Raw genomic sequence first — 17,025 nt, 5'->3', positions numbered from 1 at the left:
CACATTGGAACATATTACAGCTTCATAATGTGTTTCAGCAACATCTAGTTTTTGCATTTAAACGAGGTAGAACCTTGAGGGAATCTTTATCCTACAATAGACTCGATTGGAAGCCAAATAAATTATCATCAGAACATCAGGCTTGTGGTAGCTATCAATGGTGCCAGAATAGCCTTACAGGAACACAATGGAAATATCCTTGTACTTGGCACCTTCTTCAACACTTGTGGTATATTTGATTATCTATCCCTACAATTTAACATATGTGGGACGCAGTATAACACAAATTAAGATTTGCTTGAATGAGCATAAATGAAAAAATTAATAATGCTAATATGCAAGCGCCATTAGTCCAACACTGGTTGGACCATCAACATTCCATTACTGTTATTCGCTGGAGATTCACCGACCCTGTCAAGGTCAGGTAGGAGGGTGGAAACTTTGAGAAAGTTTTGAATTATAAGGAGTAACACCGGATTTATTTACTTGATTCAGTAACCCTTAATGGATTGAATCAAGAAACTGAATGCATGACGTTAGTACGAGAAGACTCTGTGACTGGCTGCTAAGTTTCAAGTGATTATCTAATATAAAAGTCCAAAAGGCGCCGCAGCCATTTTTATGCAAGTCGCAAACATAAATCTGAGATATACTTTAAGGTATGTGCCTTTAATTCTGTAGTAGTTTTGCAATGAATACAGTTTTTTGGGGAAACATATTATACTTTAGAAATTTTGGTGGTTTATAATTACAATTTAGCCCTTTTTGATCTTTTAAGAGACTCTCATTACTCAGCTATTATAGTGAAACATGGGTTCATGTTGGGTGAAATGTCTTCAATTTACTAAACTTCAAGTGCTACAGAAAAGTGGACTTAAAATTTGAAATAACTAAAAATAAACTTTTTGAATTAGAACGAAGGTTAAGTAAAATTTGACCTAATGAAGAAGTTGGACAAGCCCTTCTTGATTTAACAATATGCTATACAATCATTCTCATATAATTAATACTTTTCTGGAAAATTTTAAAAGTATATATCTATTTGAAGCTATATTATCATCTCGCAAGTAATGACAGTGAATTGGTTCACTTTTCTAATATTAAGAACTGCAACTGTACTTCACAAATCTTTAAATATTTACTTTCTGCAGAACATACGCAGCTTCAAAAGCAGAACAAGAACTTGTTACAGATACCGTACTTACGTAGGAAACCAATTCAATCCAAGGTGTTCTGTTTTAGAGTACAACACTCTCTCCAGCATTTCATAGAGCGGTCTCCATGCCAACTGTAAATCAGCTCTTGAAAGTAGCTCTTTTTTCCTAATTGAAAAAGAAGGTGAATATTTTTCTAACATCTAAAGCTGTCAGAAATGTAGCAATATAATTTCTAAATATATGCACAAGGCTAGATTTTCATTTCAATAACTATAATGCCTGCAATATATAGCATAGCTTGAACTGCTATACCAATGAGAAGAGATCATGTGTCATCCAACCACAATATGAAATCAAACTAAATCAGATTAAAAATTAGCTGCCCTATAAAGTGATGTTTCAACTCAAAATATAATAGGAACATAGAAACATGACGGCAGATAAAGGCCAAATGGCCCATCTAGTCTGCCCATCCACAGTAACCATTATCTCTTTCTCTCTCTGAGAGATCCCACATGCCTATCCCAGGCCCTCTTGAATTCAGACACAGTTAAATTCTACTGGCACCTAAAAAAAGCAACATAATTAACATGTTTCTTTTAAAACTTAGGGGCAAAGACAACAAAAGGAAGGTGCATATTAAAGAATGACACAGGGACAAATTTATTCCCGTTCCCACAGGAACTCAATTTCTCCATCCCTGTGAGTTTTGTCGCTGTCCCTGCCCCATTCCTGTAAGCTCTGTCTTAACCACACAAGCCTCAAACACGTATGGTTTTGAAGTATTTGAGCCTTATGCAGATGAGGACAGAGCTTGCAGAAATGGGGCAGGGACAGGAAAAGATCTCACCGGGACAGGATGGGAAAATGAGTTCCTGTGGGGACGGTGAAAAATTTGGACCTATGTCATTCTCTAGTATATGCAGTGCCCTTGCACAGAATATGTCTAGCTCCCTACTCTGTCCTCTGAAAAGGAAGTCATGTTAGTACCACAGTATTAAGTAGAACTTTCACAGAAACCTGCAGCTTTACCCCTAGCAATAGTACAGTGAGACTATTGCTAAGGGTCATTTTGAACCAATGTGCTAATGGGGCAGGAGCATCTGGTGACTGTTCCAACCAAGCAACCAAGGAAACCCCTAGTGAAAGTCAATGTGGGGGGATTTAGAGGAGGCATTTTCTTTTTAGTTGCACCTGTGTGTTAAAAGCATGGGCAAATACTGGCCATGCCCTTAATTAATGTACATTAATCTTTAGATCTAGCATGCAAAACCTTACCACGCTTTAGAAAACAGGCCCGAAGCATTTCTAACCCGTTTACTAATTGGACAATGAGGGTGTGGAAGGGAGAGGCTGGCAAACTCTTGGGTCGTAGAGTGTCTTGGATGGGGCGCATGGAGGTTATTAGGATGTTGGTACTGCCGAAGTTCTTATATTTTTTTCAGGTTTTGCCTATTGAGGTCCCTAGACAGTATCTTCTCCGATGGCAGCGGAACCTTTTACGATTCGTGTGGGGAGGTAGACGACCCAGGGTGGCTCAATGGGCCATGTTCAAGTTTAAAGCAGAAGGGGGTCTTGGATTCCCCCATTTGGAGCATTACTACCGCGCGGCTCAACTCCGAGCAGGAGTGGAGTGGCATGCGCCATCTTTGAAGTTGTGGGTGCAGGTAGAGCAGGGAGTTTTGAGTGGCTCGGGGGGGAGGCTCGTACCCTAGGGTCGCTTATGTGGGGGGACTTGGGGGCACAGGAGTTGGGAAGCATTTCTAACCCGTTTACTAATTGGACAATGAGGGTGTGGAAGGGAGAGGCTGGCAAACTCTTGGGTCGTAGTAAGGGGTTGCATCATTTACCAATGTGCACTGCCTCTGATTTCGTACCGGGCAGAGATGGGGGGATATTTGTGCGGTGGGCAAGGAAAGGGTTGCAGTACTTTGGCCAATTTATAGAGGGAGAGTCCATTTGTGCTTTTCCAGAGATCCAAAAGCTTTACCAGCTTGATTCTAAGGACCTCTTCCCGTATCTACAAGTGAAAAGTTATTTGCAGAAGGCTAAAAGGGCAGATGTTGCAGCTTATAGCTGTTCCGACTTTGAGCAGCTTTTGGGGTCCCCAGTGCGTAGAGGTTGCATTTCGCTGCTGTATAAATGGGTGCATCAGGATAAGGACCGGAAGCCTCCGTATTTACTGGCTTGGGAAGGGGACTTGGGGCAGGTGTTTGAGGCATCTCTGTGGGAAACTATTTCGTCTAGGATACATCATTTAGCTGTGGCCCCTATGTTGGTGGAGAATGCGCTTAAAATGCTGGTGCGCTGGTATCTCACCCCAGTGACTCTGAGCAAGATGTCCGCTACGGGCACAGACTTCTGTTGGAGGGGATGTGGGCAGCGGGGAACATTCTTTCATATGTGGTGGAGTTGCCCCTCCATTCAAGACTTCTGGAGCCAGGTGTTTAAGTATGTGGGGGCTCTCCTTCAAGTGCCTCTCACGAAAAGAGCTGAGGTGGCCTTGTTGGGGTTTCCCTCTGGAGGGGTAGATGACACCCAGGATAGATTGGAGCGCTTGGCTTTTACAGCGGCTAGGCTGACTGTGGCTCAACACTGGCGCAGTACTACTTCACCTACTTTGGCTCTGGTGCGAGAGAAATTGGGATGGGTGTGTGAGAAATATCGGCTCTCGGCCCTGTTGACTAGAAAATGGCAGCAATATCACGATATTTGGGGGAGATACCTGGCAATGGAGAGTCTGGGGATGAATAGTTCTGTTTTCAGCTGAGGTATTGGCTCCGGCCGGATGGGTTTTGTGGGGGTTTGTCTTCTTGGGGTTCTTACTGGGGGTCTGTGACCTTTGGTCCACTTCTTTTCTGATTTTTCTACTTTTCCTCACGTTGGGGTGTCAGTGTGCCTATTGGTGGTGTTCTTGGGTTTTTGGGGGGAGCAGGGTGCTGTCACTAGGGGGGGAGGGGGGGGAGGGGGTGGGGGGGGACATCAGGAGATTTGTTGTTCTGCAGATTGCCTGCCTGTATTGTTGTTGGATATTCCTGATGTTTTGCTGTGCTGTTTTTCTCTTGTCATAAATAAACAGTTACAAAAAAAAAAGAAAACAGGCCCTAGTTATGCAATGAAAAACAAACCCAAGTATGCAGTAAATTAAGAACACTCTTTCCATAACCAAATTAAAAGTTGTGTACCCTGTTGTAAAAATAAGTATATTAACAGCAACTAAATATGCATGGCACTTACAAGATGGAGTTATATATTACTGCCTGGTAGCATTTGCAACCAAGTATCCAGCAATTACACTTCTCCCTCCGTATTCGCGGTGGATACGTTCCGGCATAAGGCACAAATATGAAAAAACCATGAATAACTTTTTTGAATGTTATTTGCGTTTTTTTGTAAAAGTTAGCGTTTTTGTATTGAAACCGCAAATAAACTCTTTAGAATACTTGCATTTAGTGAGAAGGAGACAGCATGATAGGGCGGGGCGTAGCAAGAAGATAGCAGAGGTGCTATTCACAAGATTCTAATGCCAGAAGGTAGAACTAGCAATGCAAGCGGAAAACAATCACTTACCTTGCGAAAGCCCCATCGAAAGCTGCATTCACTCAGCGGGCAGTCCTAAGCACATTTCTGAGCCAATGCAGCATTCTGGCTCCTCCTCCCTAGCATCCTGAACTTTGAGGATTCCGCACCTAGAGAGAATCTCTTCAAGGCTTTGCTTTTTGTTTGTTTTGAGTGATTAGGTAGGCTCAGAAGTTCTGCATGTAGGAGGAGCCACGGAAGCCCACAGCCCAAGGTAGGGAAGAGGAGTTGCTGCGCTCAGAGCCCTCTTTTAATCCAATTAGAAGAAAGCACAGGATTTCACAGCATGTGAACTTTTCCCCAGATTGAGGGGAGGCATATCTAGAGGTTGTTTTAGGGCAGATCTCTTAACTCACTAGTTTTCTAAGGACTGCTCTGGCCTTCCCAGGAACTGGGACAGGTAAGTCTTAGACACATGTTTGTCCAGTTTTCCATTTACTTGGCCCTTCCCTGATCTAAGACACCTTCGTGATGATGTAATTTTTTGTGGGAGGAGTCATTAGCCAAAAAAATCATGAATAATCAAAACCGCAGATACGGAAACCGTGAATACGGAGGGAGAAGTGTACATCAATAGCTCACCTTAGCAAATAATAGTGCAAAAAGAAAAAAGACTAAGTTTGAAATATACTACTGTAAGCATGACATGACATTATCTACTAGGAACTTTAGCAAACTAATATTTACAAAGAGAGAGAGACTTACTTTAATAGCATTATTAACAAACGTGCAAACCCTTGCATCATGCTTATTTCCAGTTTTTGAATTGTCACTAACTCATACAGTAACTTGATAAACAAAACATGATCTTCTTTACTAAATTTTCTTCCATATAGTCGAATATAGCTGTAAGAAAAAAAAATACAATTAAGATCTATTCTGCAGTAATTCAATCAAGCATTCAAACAAGCTTATTTTTTGAAATTAAAAGTAAATATGTGAAAAATGCCTAATAACTTTAAATTCTAAAGTGCTTAAAATATTATGTACACTCAGCAACAAGTTATTGCAGGGGCATTACTATTTACAAATGGGTACTCTATCATACAACTACACAACTATCTCCTTCAGGCTCTGTTAAGAACAGACTTCCAATTTTTTCTGGCACAACACTGCGTAAAATAAGACACTACCATATTTTTTGCTCCATAAGACGCACCTGACCATAAGACGCACCCTAGATTTAGAGGAGGAAAACAAGAAAAAAAAACATTGTGAACCAAATTCTCCCTGCCAGGCTCTGGACCCTGTCCCCCCCCCCCTCTGACGGCCTAGTGATAGTCCGGGACAGGGTCCAGGGCAGGCAGGCAGGCCTAGTGACAGGCAGGCACAGGCCTAGTGACAGGCAGGCAGACAGGCAGCCAGGCCCCATACCCTTCACATATCCCCAAGTACCTTAAATCATCCCTTCATACCCCCATGTACCTTACATCATCCCCTATACCACTATGTGCCCCCAGTACCTTAAATCATACCCCCATACCCCCACGTGCCCCACATAACCTTAAATCATCCTCCATACCCTCACACACCTCCCAGAACCTTATATCATCCCCCCACGTACCCCCACGTACCCCCAGTATCTTTTTTTTAATCATCCTTCCCCCGTACCTTTAATCATACCCCTCGGTACCTTTTTTTTAATTCCTCCCTCCTTAGACAGCTGTCTCATCTATTTCCCAGCAGGGGCGCATAGGCCAGAAGCACAGAGATCAGGAGCAAGTCCTCCGCGTTCCCGCTTGGGCCCATGCCAATCTCCGAATGGCTGCAGTCGGTTCCCACGAGTCCCACGAGAGCCGACTGCAGCCATTCAGAGATTGGCGCGGGCCCAGGCGGAAGCGCGGAGGGCTTGCTCCTGATCTCTGCACCGCTGGCCAGGAATTACGCTGAACCGCCAGGTACGATGGCACCGGGCAGGTTTAAAAGATGCGGCAGGAGGGGTTTAAAAATATACGGCAGCGGGGGAGTTAAAATGATGCGGCGGCAGCAGGGGGTTAAAAGATGCGGTGATGGCAGCAGGTTTAACAAATATGTATCTTCTCTTCATAAGACGCACTTACATTTCCACCCCCTTTTTGGAGGTGGGAAAAGTGCATATTATGGATCGAAAAATACGGTAATTTTATGCAAAGTAATACCATGCTCCATCAATAGTGATGCAACAATCCTTCATGCCAGTACCCCCTACATGGTATCTTCCACAAACAGGAGAAACTGGTGGAGAAAATCACCAAGCTCTGAAATCAATCTCTCAGGGCCACAGATAGGAATGGGGTCTCTGCAGAGATCAGAGCTAGGGAAGACAATGAATAGAAGAATACTAGCTAGAGAACAGCTAGGGCAGCACTGGCTTGTAGATAAATATAGATAATTGTGTATATTGAGAGGCCAGTGAAAGCTGAAGGGGAAGGTGAGTGCTGCAAATGACCTAAAACGAATTTGAGAGAGACTAGGGAAGCTAAAGCAGCCCACTCAAGTCCTTGCCACTTGCTGTTTAGTATGACAAGAACTACGAATGGAAGGAGGGATAGGTAGCTGTAGAGAAATAATAGGTTGCAAAGGAAGATATACAGTAGATGTAAATAGAGCAAAGAAGGGGAATGATGTGTTGTGCAAAGGGGGAGGAAAAATGGTGGAAGGCTTGTTTGGGGAAGGAGAGAGGAAATGGAGATGACAGAAACCAAAAGATTCAAGTGATTCAAGAGTCAAAAAAGAAAGACAACAGATGAGACTGCAGTTTGTATGCCTCAACCACAAACACCATGACACCTGAATACACCTCCAGCTTTGAACATAAGAATTGCCAGTGCTGGGTCAGACCAGTGGTCCATTGTACCCAGCAGTTCACTCCCGCAGCAGCCCCCAGTTCAAAGACCAGTGCCCTAACTGAGTCTAGCCTTACCTGCGTACGTTCTGGTTCAGCAGGAACTTGTCTAACTGTCTTGAATCCCTGGAGGGTGTTTTCCCCTATAACAGCTTCCGGAAGAGCATTCCAGTTTTCCACCACTCTCTGGGTGAAGAAGAGAGTTTGGGCATCCCTCCTGCAAAGGACAGTGTCGGGGGGGGGGGTTGGAAGCGGCGGCAGGAGAGAGTGGGGTGGGGTGGGGTTCAGGGGTTCCCTGCCACAGCAGCAATCAGCTCAGCGACTGCATCTATTTGAAATGTAGGCCAGCATTTTAATGGCCTTGTATTTCAGACATCTGTCGTGGCTCTAGGAAAATGTCTAGGGCTGCTTAAATTCGTCCAAAGCCACTTCCAGGTAAAACCATGCCCATGCCCACCTTGGATGAGCTTATATGTTCCTACACGTCTCCCAAGACCAGTGAAAACACCTACACCCACAGTAAGTCGCCTGTCTCAGGTACTTTTTTTTTCTAAAAATGTGCATCCCAATTGGCTGATTAGACAATGGTAGGATGCCTACTTCTACTTAAAATCGGGACACTGTTTATAGAATTTACCCTTCAGTTTATTTATTAGACGCCTGGGTGGAACACTGTCAAAGGCTTTGCTAAAATCTAAATACATTACATCTAGCACACTCCTATTGGTTTTTAAAGTATTTATAGGAGGAAATATTTTCTCACTCAAGAGAATAGTTAAGCTCTGGAACGCATTGCCAGAGGTTGGGCAGGGACCAGTGCTCCCCATTTCACCACATCACTCCATCCTTCTAATTCTCTGTAGATTGAAGTTGATAAGTCTCATTCATAATGCTTTGGTATGGTTTGCCTCCTATCTTAGGGATACGAGTAGATCTTTTACTATACACCACTAGCCTCAAACTCAAACCCTTTGCAAGGCCACATTTTGGATTTGTAGGTACTTGCAGGGCCTCAGAAAAAAATAGTTAATGACAATTTTGAATGAGGTAAAACTCTTTATGGATCAGGAATTGGTTGGCGGGTAGGAAACAGAGGGTAGGAGTGAAGGGCCACTACTCAGACTGGAGGAGGGTCACGAGTGGTGTTCCACAGGGCTCGGTGCTCAGACCGCTGCTATTTAATATATTTATAAATGATGTAGAAACAGGGATGAAGTGCGAGATAATAAAATTCGCTGACGACACCAAACTATTTAGTAGAGCTCGTACTAAAGAGGACTGTGAAGAACTGCAAAGGGACTTGAACAAACTGGTGGAATGGGCAATGAGATGGCAGATGAAGTTCAACGTTGAGAAATGTAAAGTACTACATGTGGAAAGCAGAAACCTGAGGTACAGCTGTACGATGGAAGGGATGTTATTGAATGAGAGTACCCAAGAAAGGGACTTGGGGGTAATGGTGGACATGACAATGAAGCCGACGGCACAGTGCGCAGCGGCTGCTAAGAGAGCAAATAGAATGCTAGGTATAATCAAGAAGGGTATTACAACCAGAACGAAAGAAGTTATCCTGCTGTTGTATCGACCGATGGTGCGTCCACATCTGGAGTACTGCATCTAATATTGGTCGCCGTACCTTAAGAAGGATATGGCGATACTCGAGAGGGTTCAGAGGAGAGCGACACGTTTGATAAAAGGTATGGAAAACCTTTCATACGCTGAAAGATTGGAGAAACTGGGTCTCTTTTCCCTGGAGAAGAGGAGACTTAGAGGGGATATGATAGAGACTTACAAGATCATGAAGGGCATAGAGAGAGTAGAGAGGGACAGATTCTTCAAACTTTCGGAAAATAAAAGAACAAGAGGGCATTCAGAAAAGTTGAAAAGGGACAGATTCAAAACGAATGCTAGGAAGTTTTTCTTCACTCAACGTGTGGTGGACACCTGGAATGCGCTTCCAGAGGGCATAATAGGGCAGAGTACGGTACTGGGGTTCAAGAAAGGATTGGACAATTTCCTGTTGGAAAAGGGGATACAGGGGTATAGATAGAGGATTACTGCACAGGTCCTGAACCTGTTGGGCTGCCATGTGAGCGGACTGCTGGGCACGATGGACCTCAGGTCTGACCCAGCGGAGGCATTGCTTATGTTCTTATGTTAAATCTTTCCTTTTGACTAAGTCTTAATAATAATATTGTAATTTATAGCTAAAGAAACATATGATCGAGAAACTGTTTTATTTTACTTTTGTGATTATGATAAACATACCGAGGGTCTCAAAATAGTGCCTGGTGGGCCGCAAGTTTGAGACCACTGCTATACACTGAAAGGCAATGGAGTATGATCTCTATATGCTATGTTGCAGAGTACCTCAGGGATCAGTACTTGAATCCTGCTCTTCAAAGTCTCCCTGACGCCACTGCTTGATCTTAGCCATTCCCTGGGACTTATCTCATTCGCCTACACTGATGATGACCAAATTTTATCCACATTTTCAAGAGATACATCAGCTGAGATAGATCTTCTTAATCTGAAACTCTCTGATCACTGGTTGGTTCTACCACCATAGGCTTAGATTGAATCCAAACAAATCTCAAGCGCTTGTAATAGGCTGATCAGTTGTCGGCTCTCTTTCTTTTCCATTTATTATGACCAGCACAAGTATTCCTTTTATATAATCAGCAAAAGCATTTAGGGGTAACATTTGATACTTCACTATCCTATCAAGAACATATCAGAAGTAGTGAAATTGTGCTTCCATAAGTTACAACTACTATACCCACTCCATTGCTTTCTACTCCTCCAGCTCTCAGACTATTACAGCTCTCTGCTATGGGGATCTCAGCATAAGAATTGTATTGTCTACAACTGGTGCAGAATTCTGAACAATGGTTACCACTTACCAGTATCATATTGTAATAGTAGCTGTGCTAGCAATTGCTCTTCTGAGCAAGTGCCAGGCACAGTTTCTCCCCTTTTACCGGGGCTGCTCTGCACAAACAGCATGCATATAATTTGAATGCTATTGTTCTGAGCATCACCCGGCAAAAACAAATCACTCCCACCACGGTATTTTTAACCATGATGTCAGAGCATTTATGCATCGGGGCTGCTAGATCATCAACCTCCTCAGGGCAGGATGCCTCTCCCCAGTGTAGCTGTTGTGCGTGTGTCGTGTGAGTGCACAACTGCTACTACTACTAGACATATGACAACATACACACTACTAGACATATGATAACACACATACAACAGCTACCGGCAGTTCCAGAGCTGCCAGAACATTTTGGCACCAATTATTCAGTGTTGGGTGAGCATTCCCATTAGTGCATTGCAAGAAGAGATTATTTAAATACTAATGAGCTCCTTACAATGCATTTGCATAGGATTCTCAGTGGCTGCTACGAGAATCAGTAGCAGCCACTGAGAACCCTTTTGTGCATTGGGTGGAGGGTTTCCATGTCAATAAGTTTGCTTTAATGAGTCTTACTGGCTCGGAAAACCTTTTGTACATCAGGGCCTCAGACTACAATCCACTTCTGCCTCCTCCCTCCTAGACGACCACGATCTGTGACAGTCATGTCTTTCTTTCTCCCTCTCCTCACCCAACCATAATTTTTTTTTCATATGTTTATTTATCCTTATTTTGCAAAATAAACACTCCATTCAGAATACAAACCGCAAATATTTCAAACAAAACAGCAAAATCCAAATCCAAATGATAGCCCAATTCCTCCCAACCCCCCATCCCACCTATATATATCCCAATCCAGAGATCCCCCCTTAAAAAAAAAAAAAATCTCACCAGGTATCAAACAATATCTTTCAATGCAAGGAAACTACAAGCCCTCTCCCTGTTCAGCCCCTCTGTCTCCAGTCAGTATAAACATCCCATATTTTATGATAAAGCTTTATTGTATTGCGCTTATAAGCTGTCAATTTGGACATAGTTTGTAAATAATCCAGTTACCCTACCATAATTTAACAAAGGGCTTGCAATTAACTTCAGAATGTACTAGCCAATTCTGGAAATCGACAGATTATTAGATTCTTATTTCGTTAATCTGGGTTCTGTTAAACAGGATAAACAGGAGTTCGTATTGATTCTATTGATTTCCATTTCCTGCAAACTGCAGAAAGATAAGAACTTGAAACTCCACCCCTTCTGTAGTGGAGCACAGCACCCTCCTCAGTTAGTACCAAAGCAATTGAACTTCACTGAAACATAAGAAAAGAGGAGAGGTATGGGAGCTCCCCCAGCAATAAACATATTCAGCTCTGCTCTGAAACTTAGAAAATAGAACAATAATTAATAAACATTTAACAAGTACACAGGGAACAATAAACCACTCACATGAGTAACTCAGAACCAAACTGATCAGAATAACAAGCAGGGGCTATAGGACCCTCCCATGAGGAAAGAGAAAGGGACCCCTTCCCCAGTATCTTAAACACACCTTTTCTTAATCCTAGGTACAGTAGAAGAGATGGACACTGGCAGAAATCAGGTGAATCAGAACAAATCCTGTATATCCTAACAGAATCCAGATTAAAAAAGCAAGAACCTAATCTGTCATTCTGTTGCAGATACACAGGAGTCAGTACTGTAGCTGATGTACCAAAGCAGTACCATACGGCTAGGGAGGGACATATGAGCCTGCCTGCAGAACCGAGGACCCAAAGGCAACATCCACTCTGTATAACTTTGTAAAGGTGTGCAGACTGACTATAGCCTTCATACAAGACACTATAGGGAAAACACACACAGAGCATACAGAATGGGCAGATGTCTTTACTACTACTAACTCTTTGCACTTTCAAGCCAATATATCAATAGTAACAAAACTAGCATCTGACACTAATAATAAAATGAAGCTACAAAAGGACACCTGTTACAAATTAAACTGATTCTTCTTGATGAGGTTTAGACATCTAATAGGTCAAGCATGATACTACATGTTTAGAAAACTACTGAGTTTCTATTCTTGTGCTCTGTGTGACCTTGGCCAAGCTATGTTTCAAATGTCTTGATTTCCACAACAGCATTTCAGATAGTGCTAATAATATTCCTTCATTCCCATTTCATTTAGATATTATTACAAAGCCAGGGAGTACAAAACAGCTGATCATCCAGTCACCCAGAGATTATACGACTGCTTTTTTTCAGATTAAAGAGCAAGATTTAATCTCTGTATTATTGCAATTTATTAATAAAATACTGAATTTGCACACAGTATTTTATATCAACAAATCTGTTTCCCACACAGTCTCCCTCTTCCCCAACCCCACACATTTTAACATATGTACCATATAAAAGAGCTACTGATCAAGGCTCTATGTTCTTATTACCCCTTCATCATTCTACAGCAAACCCAACAAAAGATATACCCCACTGTCCCCTCCCCAGTAGCCCTTATTCTACATAAAAGCCCCTTTTTATCAAGTAGCTATTTTGAAATCCATTCAGAACCCAACAACCGTATATACTCAAATATAAACTAGGATTTGGGGGGCCCAAAATTGGGGTCCCAGTTTATATTCAGGCCAGCATCCAGCACACACTCACCCCCCTCCCAGACTTATTGCAGGCCTCCGCCAGGCCGCCAGGCTCTTAACCCTGTCCCTCCTCCTTGCCATGTCCATCTTAACTCCTCTGCCGCTGGAATCCCTGGTGGTACAGAGGTGTAGCGGGCTGGAGCAAGCTTTCTGCACTCCTGCCCCACTGCTAACCCGGTCGGTCACTGCTGCGAAGTTTCGCCGGCTTCAGCCGCTGAGCGGTACTAAGCGGGAGCGCACTTTGGCACTGCTGCTCAGCACTGAGTGGCTTCCTGAATGGGTGTCATTAAAGACTCAACACTTTCATTCAACGACCATCTTAATTCTCTGGTTAAAAAAATGTTTTTTTCAGTCTCCATATGTTGAGGAAAGTGAGATCCTGTTTCCATCAACAACATGTTGCTGTCCTTGTTCAATCAATCATTCTTTCAAGGCTGGACAATTGCAATTCGGTCTATTTAAGCTTGACCAAGAAAAGCTTTCAAAGACTTCAATTAATCCAGAATCCTGAAGTTAGGCTGATCTTTGCAAAAAGTAAATTTGATCATGTCTTTCCACTTCTGCAAAAACTTCATTGGTTTCCAATAATTTCCAGGGCTTATTTTAAATGTGCTTGCTTAACATTCAAGATCTTGCATGACAGCCTTCCCCCTTTAATTCCTCTGTCTTGGAATTCTGTAAGATCTGATATCACCAGATCTACTCAAAAATTTAAATTGTCCTTTCCAATGTCAAGAGGCGTTATCTACATTGTCAAATTAGGGAAATCTCTACTTTTCAAAATTACTGAGTTGTGGAATAATTTTCCTATTCAACTGCGCGATCTAGGCTCTTTCCAACTATTTCGAAAACATCTGAAAACCAGGCTATTTTCAAAGTTGTAAATTCCGCTCCTCTCCATACTATTCCTAATTCATATTGTATTTGTTCTCTTTTCTAATTCTTTATAAACTGTGCCGAGCTCTAATGTTATAGAAAAGATGCGGAATATAAGCCTAAGGTTTAGTTTAGTTAGTTTAGGGAGGGAGAACAGGGTGGAGAGCCAGGGAGAGAGGAACGGAGGGAAGGGGGCTGGGTGCAGAGTCTGACAGGGGAGGGAGGGGGCACTGGGCGCAGATCCTGGCAGGGTACTTGAATATTAAGCCACCCAACTTATATTCAAGACAACCATTTTTCCTCCTTTTGGTGGGGGGGAAATGGGGATCTCGACTTATATTTGGATCAACTTATATTTGATTATATACGGTATGTGCTCTGAGTGATAAAGAGTAAAGGTAGCTATCCCAAATAAGCAAAAATGCTTTCTGTTTTTTAGAAGAGTTGCAAGCATCTCTCAGTTCCCATTACATTAATGTGTGAAATTTATTCCAATGACACAAAAAGGGAGGATTATCTTGCATCCAATTCATTTACATTTTTCCCAATATATGCTTTTTACTAAGGAAAAACTTAAGACCCTTGCTTTATGATTGCTTTCATATTTTATTAACAAAGAGCCACAGAATGGACCCGGTTTTGTTTATAGTTTAAAAAAAAAAAAAAAGGGCAAAGCAACTTACAGTAGGATGTGAAGTGACTGGAAGTCTATTGTAAGGTTTGAAACCCCCCCCCCCCCCAAATGTAAGGTTTGGAGGGATTAGGTTAAAGTGCCCTCACAAATGCCAGGTCCCGAGTTCAATGCCTTCACAGAGGTTATCTCCCATAGGCCTTTGCTGACATTGGTTAGTGCAACCGAAAATGCTGACTGCTAGCAATGCTAGGCTGACAACAGACTTAGCAGGTTGCACCTCGAGTACATGCTCAGACTGGATTGCGGGAGCAGGGTCAAGGCCGGAGCATATTGAGCAAACATAGTGCTTAGCTCCTTGTATAGAATAGCTTCCAGCATGTCCTGGAAAACTAGCACCGTAACCAATGAAACTGGTATTGAAGGTGCAGCAGGGCAACTGCGAGGATGAGTATTCCCTATTATTGGAGGTACGCTTCGAAGGAGGTCTCGTAGAGGCCGGCACAACTGCACTCGTTGCCTGGATTGCCTGAGACTCTGGTTGAAGGGCTGGAGACTTCCTAGTCAGTGAACCTGCAGAGGAAAAAGGAAACTTGACTGAGGACGAGGTCTTCGGAGGAGCGGCAGACGAGGACTTCCCCATGGAGACTTCCCCAAGGTCGAGCAGTTGACCAACGAAGCTGCTGACGGGAGTCGAGGACGAAGCTTTTTCAGCAGACGGTTCCATGACCCCAAAAAGTTGCTGAATCTGGACCTGACGACTCTTGAGAGCCCGTTTCTGAAAAGTAGCACAGCGGGCACAGGAATCAGGATGGTGGTCGGGTCCTAAGCAGTTAATACACCAACGGTGTAGGTCAGTGAGAGAAAACGCACGATTACACTGACTGAATCCCGTAACAAGCTGGGACATGAAAGAAAACAATGGCTGCACCCGAAACAAAGACCCACGGCTAGGGCCGCAGCCCAAGCCAGTTGACAGAAGAAAGAAAAAAAAAAAAAAAAGGGTTGTCTTTATTTTTTTTTTAAACATGCGCCACACAGTGACTTGAAAAAGAAACAAAGCCACAGTATGAGAAGGCAACAGACAATGGGGCAGAGCTAGAAACAGGTGCTTCTCAGCTCTGCGGATAAACAATAACTGAGGAGAGACGTGCCCTGACTCGGGCGGTAAGGCACTTACGCATGTGCGGTGTGGCACTCGCGAACTTTGAAGTTCTACAAGCAAGTTGCTTGCAAGGCTTTCCACTACAGGGCTCCATGGATGACATCACCCATATGTTGACAATATGCTGCCTGCTTGTCCTGGGATAAAAAAAATCAATCCACTTGTACCTGGTTCTACACCACTCAGGATTTTGTAGACTCAATATCTCCTCTCAGCCGTTTCTTTTCTAAGCTGAAGAGCCCTAACTTCTTTAGTCTTTCCTCATACGAGATGAGTTCCATCCCCTTTATCATCTTGGTCACTCTTCTTTGAACCTATTCTAGTGCCGTTATATCTTTTTTGAGATGAGACAAGAATTGAACACAATACTTAAGGTGAGGTCGCACCATTGAGTGAAACAAAGACATTATAAACATTCTTAGCCTTGTCTACCACCCCTTTTCTAATAATTCCTAGCATTTTGATTGCTTTTTTGGCCACCGCCGCATATTGGGCGGAAGGTTTCAGCATATTGTCTACGATGATACCCAGATCTTTTTCTTGAGCGCTGACCTTCAAGGTGGACCCTAGCATCCTGTAACTATGATTTGGATTATTCTTCCCAACGTGCATCACTTTGTTTGTTTCTCTCTCACCCGCCTTTATCTACATTTGTCGCACAAAACACTTCAAGGACACACTGTAACAAATTACATACTTACATATCAAATCAAACTACATGTAACATATACGTTGCATCAATGAAAAATATCAGTTAAGGCCAAAACTGGCCAAACCCACATATACATCAAAATATAAAATTCCATAAATCATACAAGATGCCTCAATAACAGACATCATTAAACCAAGTAAAACACCAGACCATTGAACACCTCCGTGACCAACACTCAAGAGTCATCACTTCTTCTCCCTCAACCAAATTCAGACCCTATATTTCATTTTACAGAACAGAACTTTGCATTTGTCCACATTAAATTTCATTTGCCATTTGGAGCCCAGTCTTCCAATTTCCTAAGACCTTTCTGCAGTTTTTCATAGTCTGCATGCATTTTGACAACTTTGAACAGTTTAGTGTCATCTGACAATTTAATCACCTTACTCATAGTTCTAGTTTCCAGATCATTTATAAATAAGTTAAATAGCACCGATCCCAGTACAGATCCCTGTAGCACACCACTATTTACCGTCCTTATTGAGAAAAATGGCCATTTAACCCTACCCTCTGTTTTTTGTCAGA

The 17,025-nt window shown here is 42.8% G+C and overlaps 1 protein-coding gene across 2 annotated transcripts in view; it reads right to left on the bottom strand.

The window, feature by feature from the left end:
• PSME4 (proteasome activator subunit 4) overlaps nt 1–17,025 on the bottom strand; it is a 418,332-nt gene that overhangs the window by 377,082 nt on the left and 24,225 nt on the right. For both annotated transcript variants that reach the window (XM_033936116.1, XM_033936117.1), the window contains exons 2-3: nt 5,442–5,582; nt 1,206–1,322 (exon numbers count right to left, since the gene is read on the bottom strand). In XM_033936116.1, coding sequence (XP_033792007.1) covers nt 1,206–1,322; nt 5,442–5,582 — 258 coding nt within the window. The remainder of the gene's footprint in view (nt 1–1,205; nt 1,323–5,441; nt 5,583–17,025) is intronic.

This window comes from Geotrypetes seraphini, chromosome 3 (assembly GCF_902459505.1).
Source record: "Geotrypetes seraphini chromosome 3, aGeoSer1.1, whole genome shotgun sequence".
Lineage (NCBI taxonomy): Eukaryota > Metazoa > Chordata > Amphibia > Gymnophiona > Dermophiidae > Geotrypetes > Geotrypetes seraphini.
Note: the sequence above shows the minus strand (reverse complement) of the source record. Positions and strands in the feature narration are given on the sequence as shown.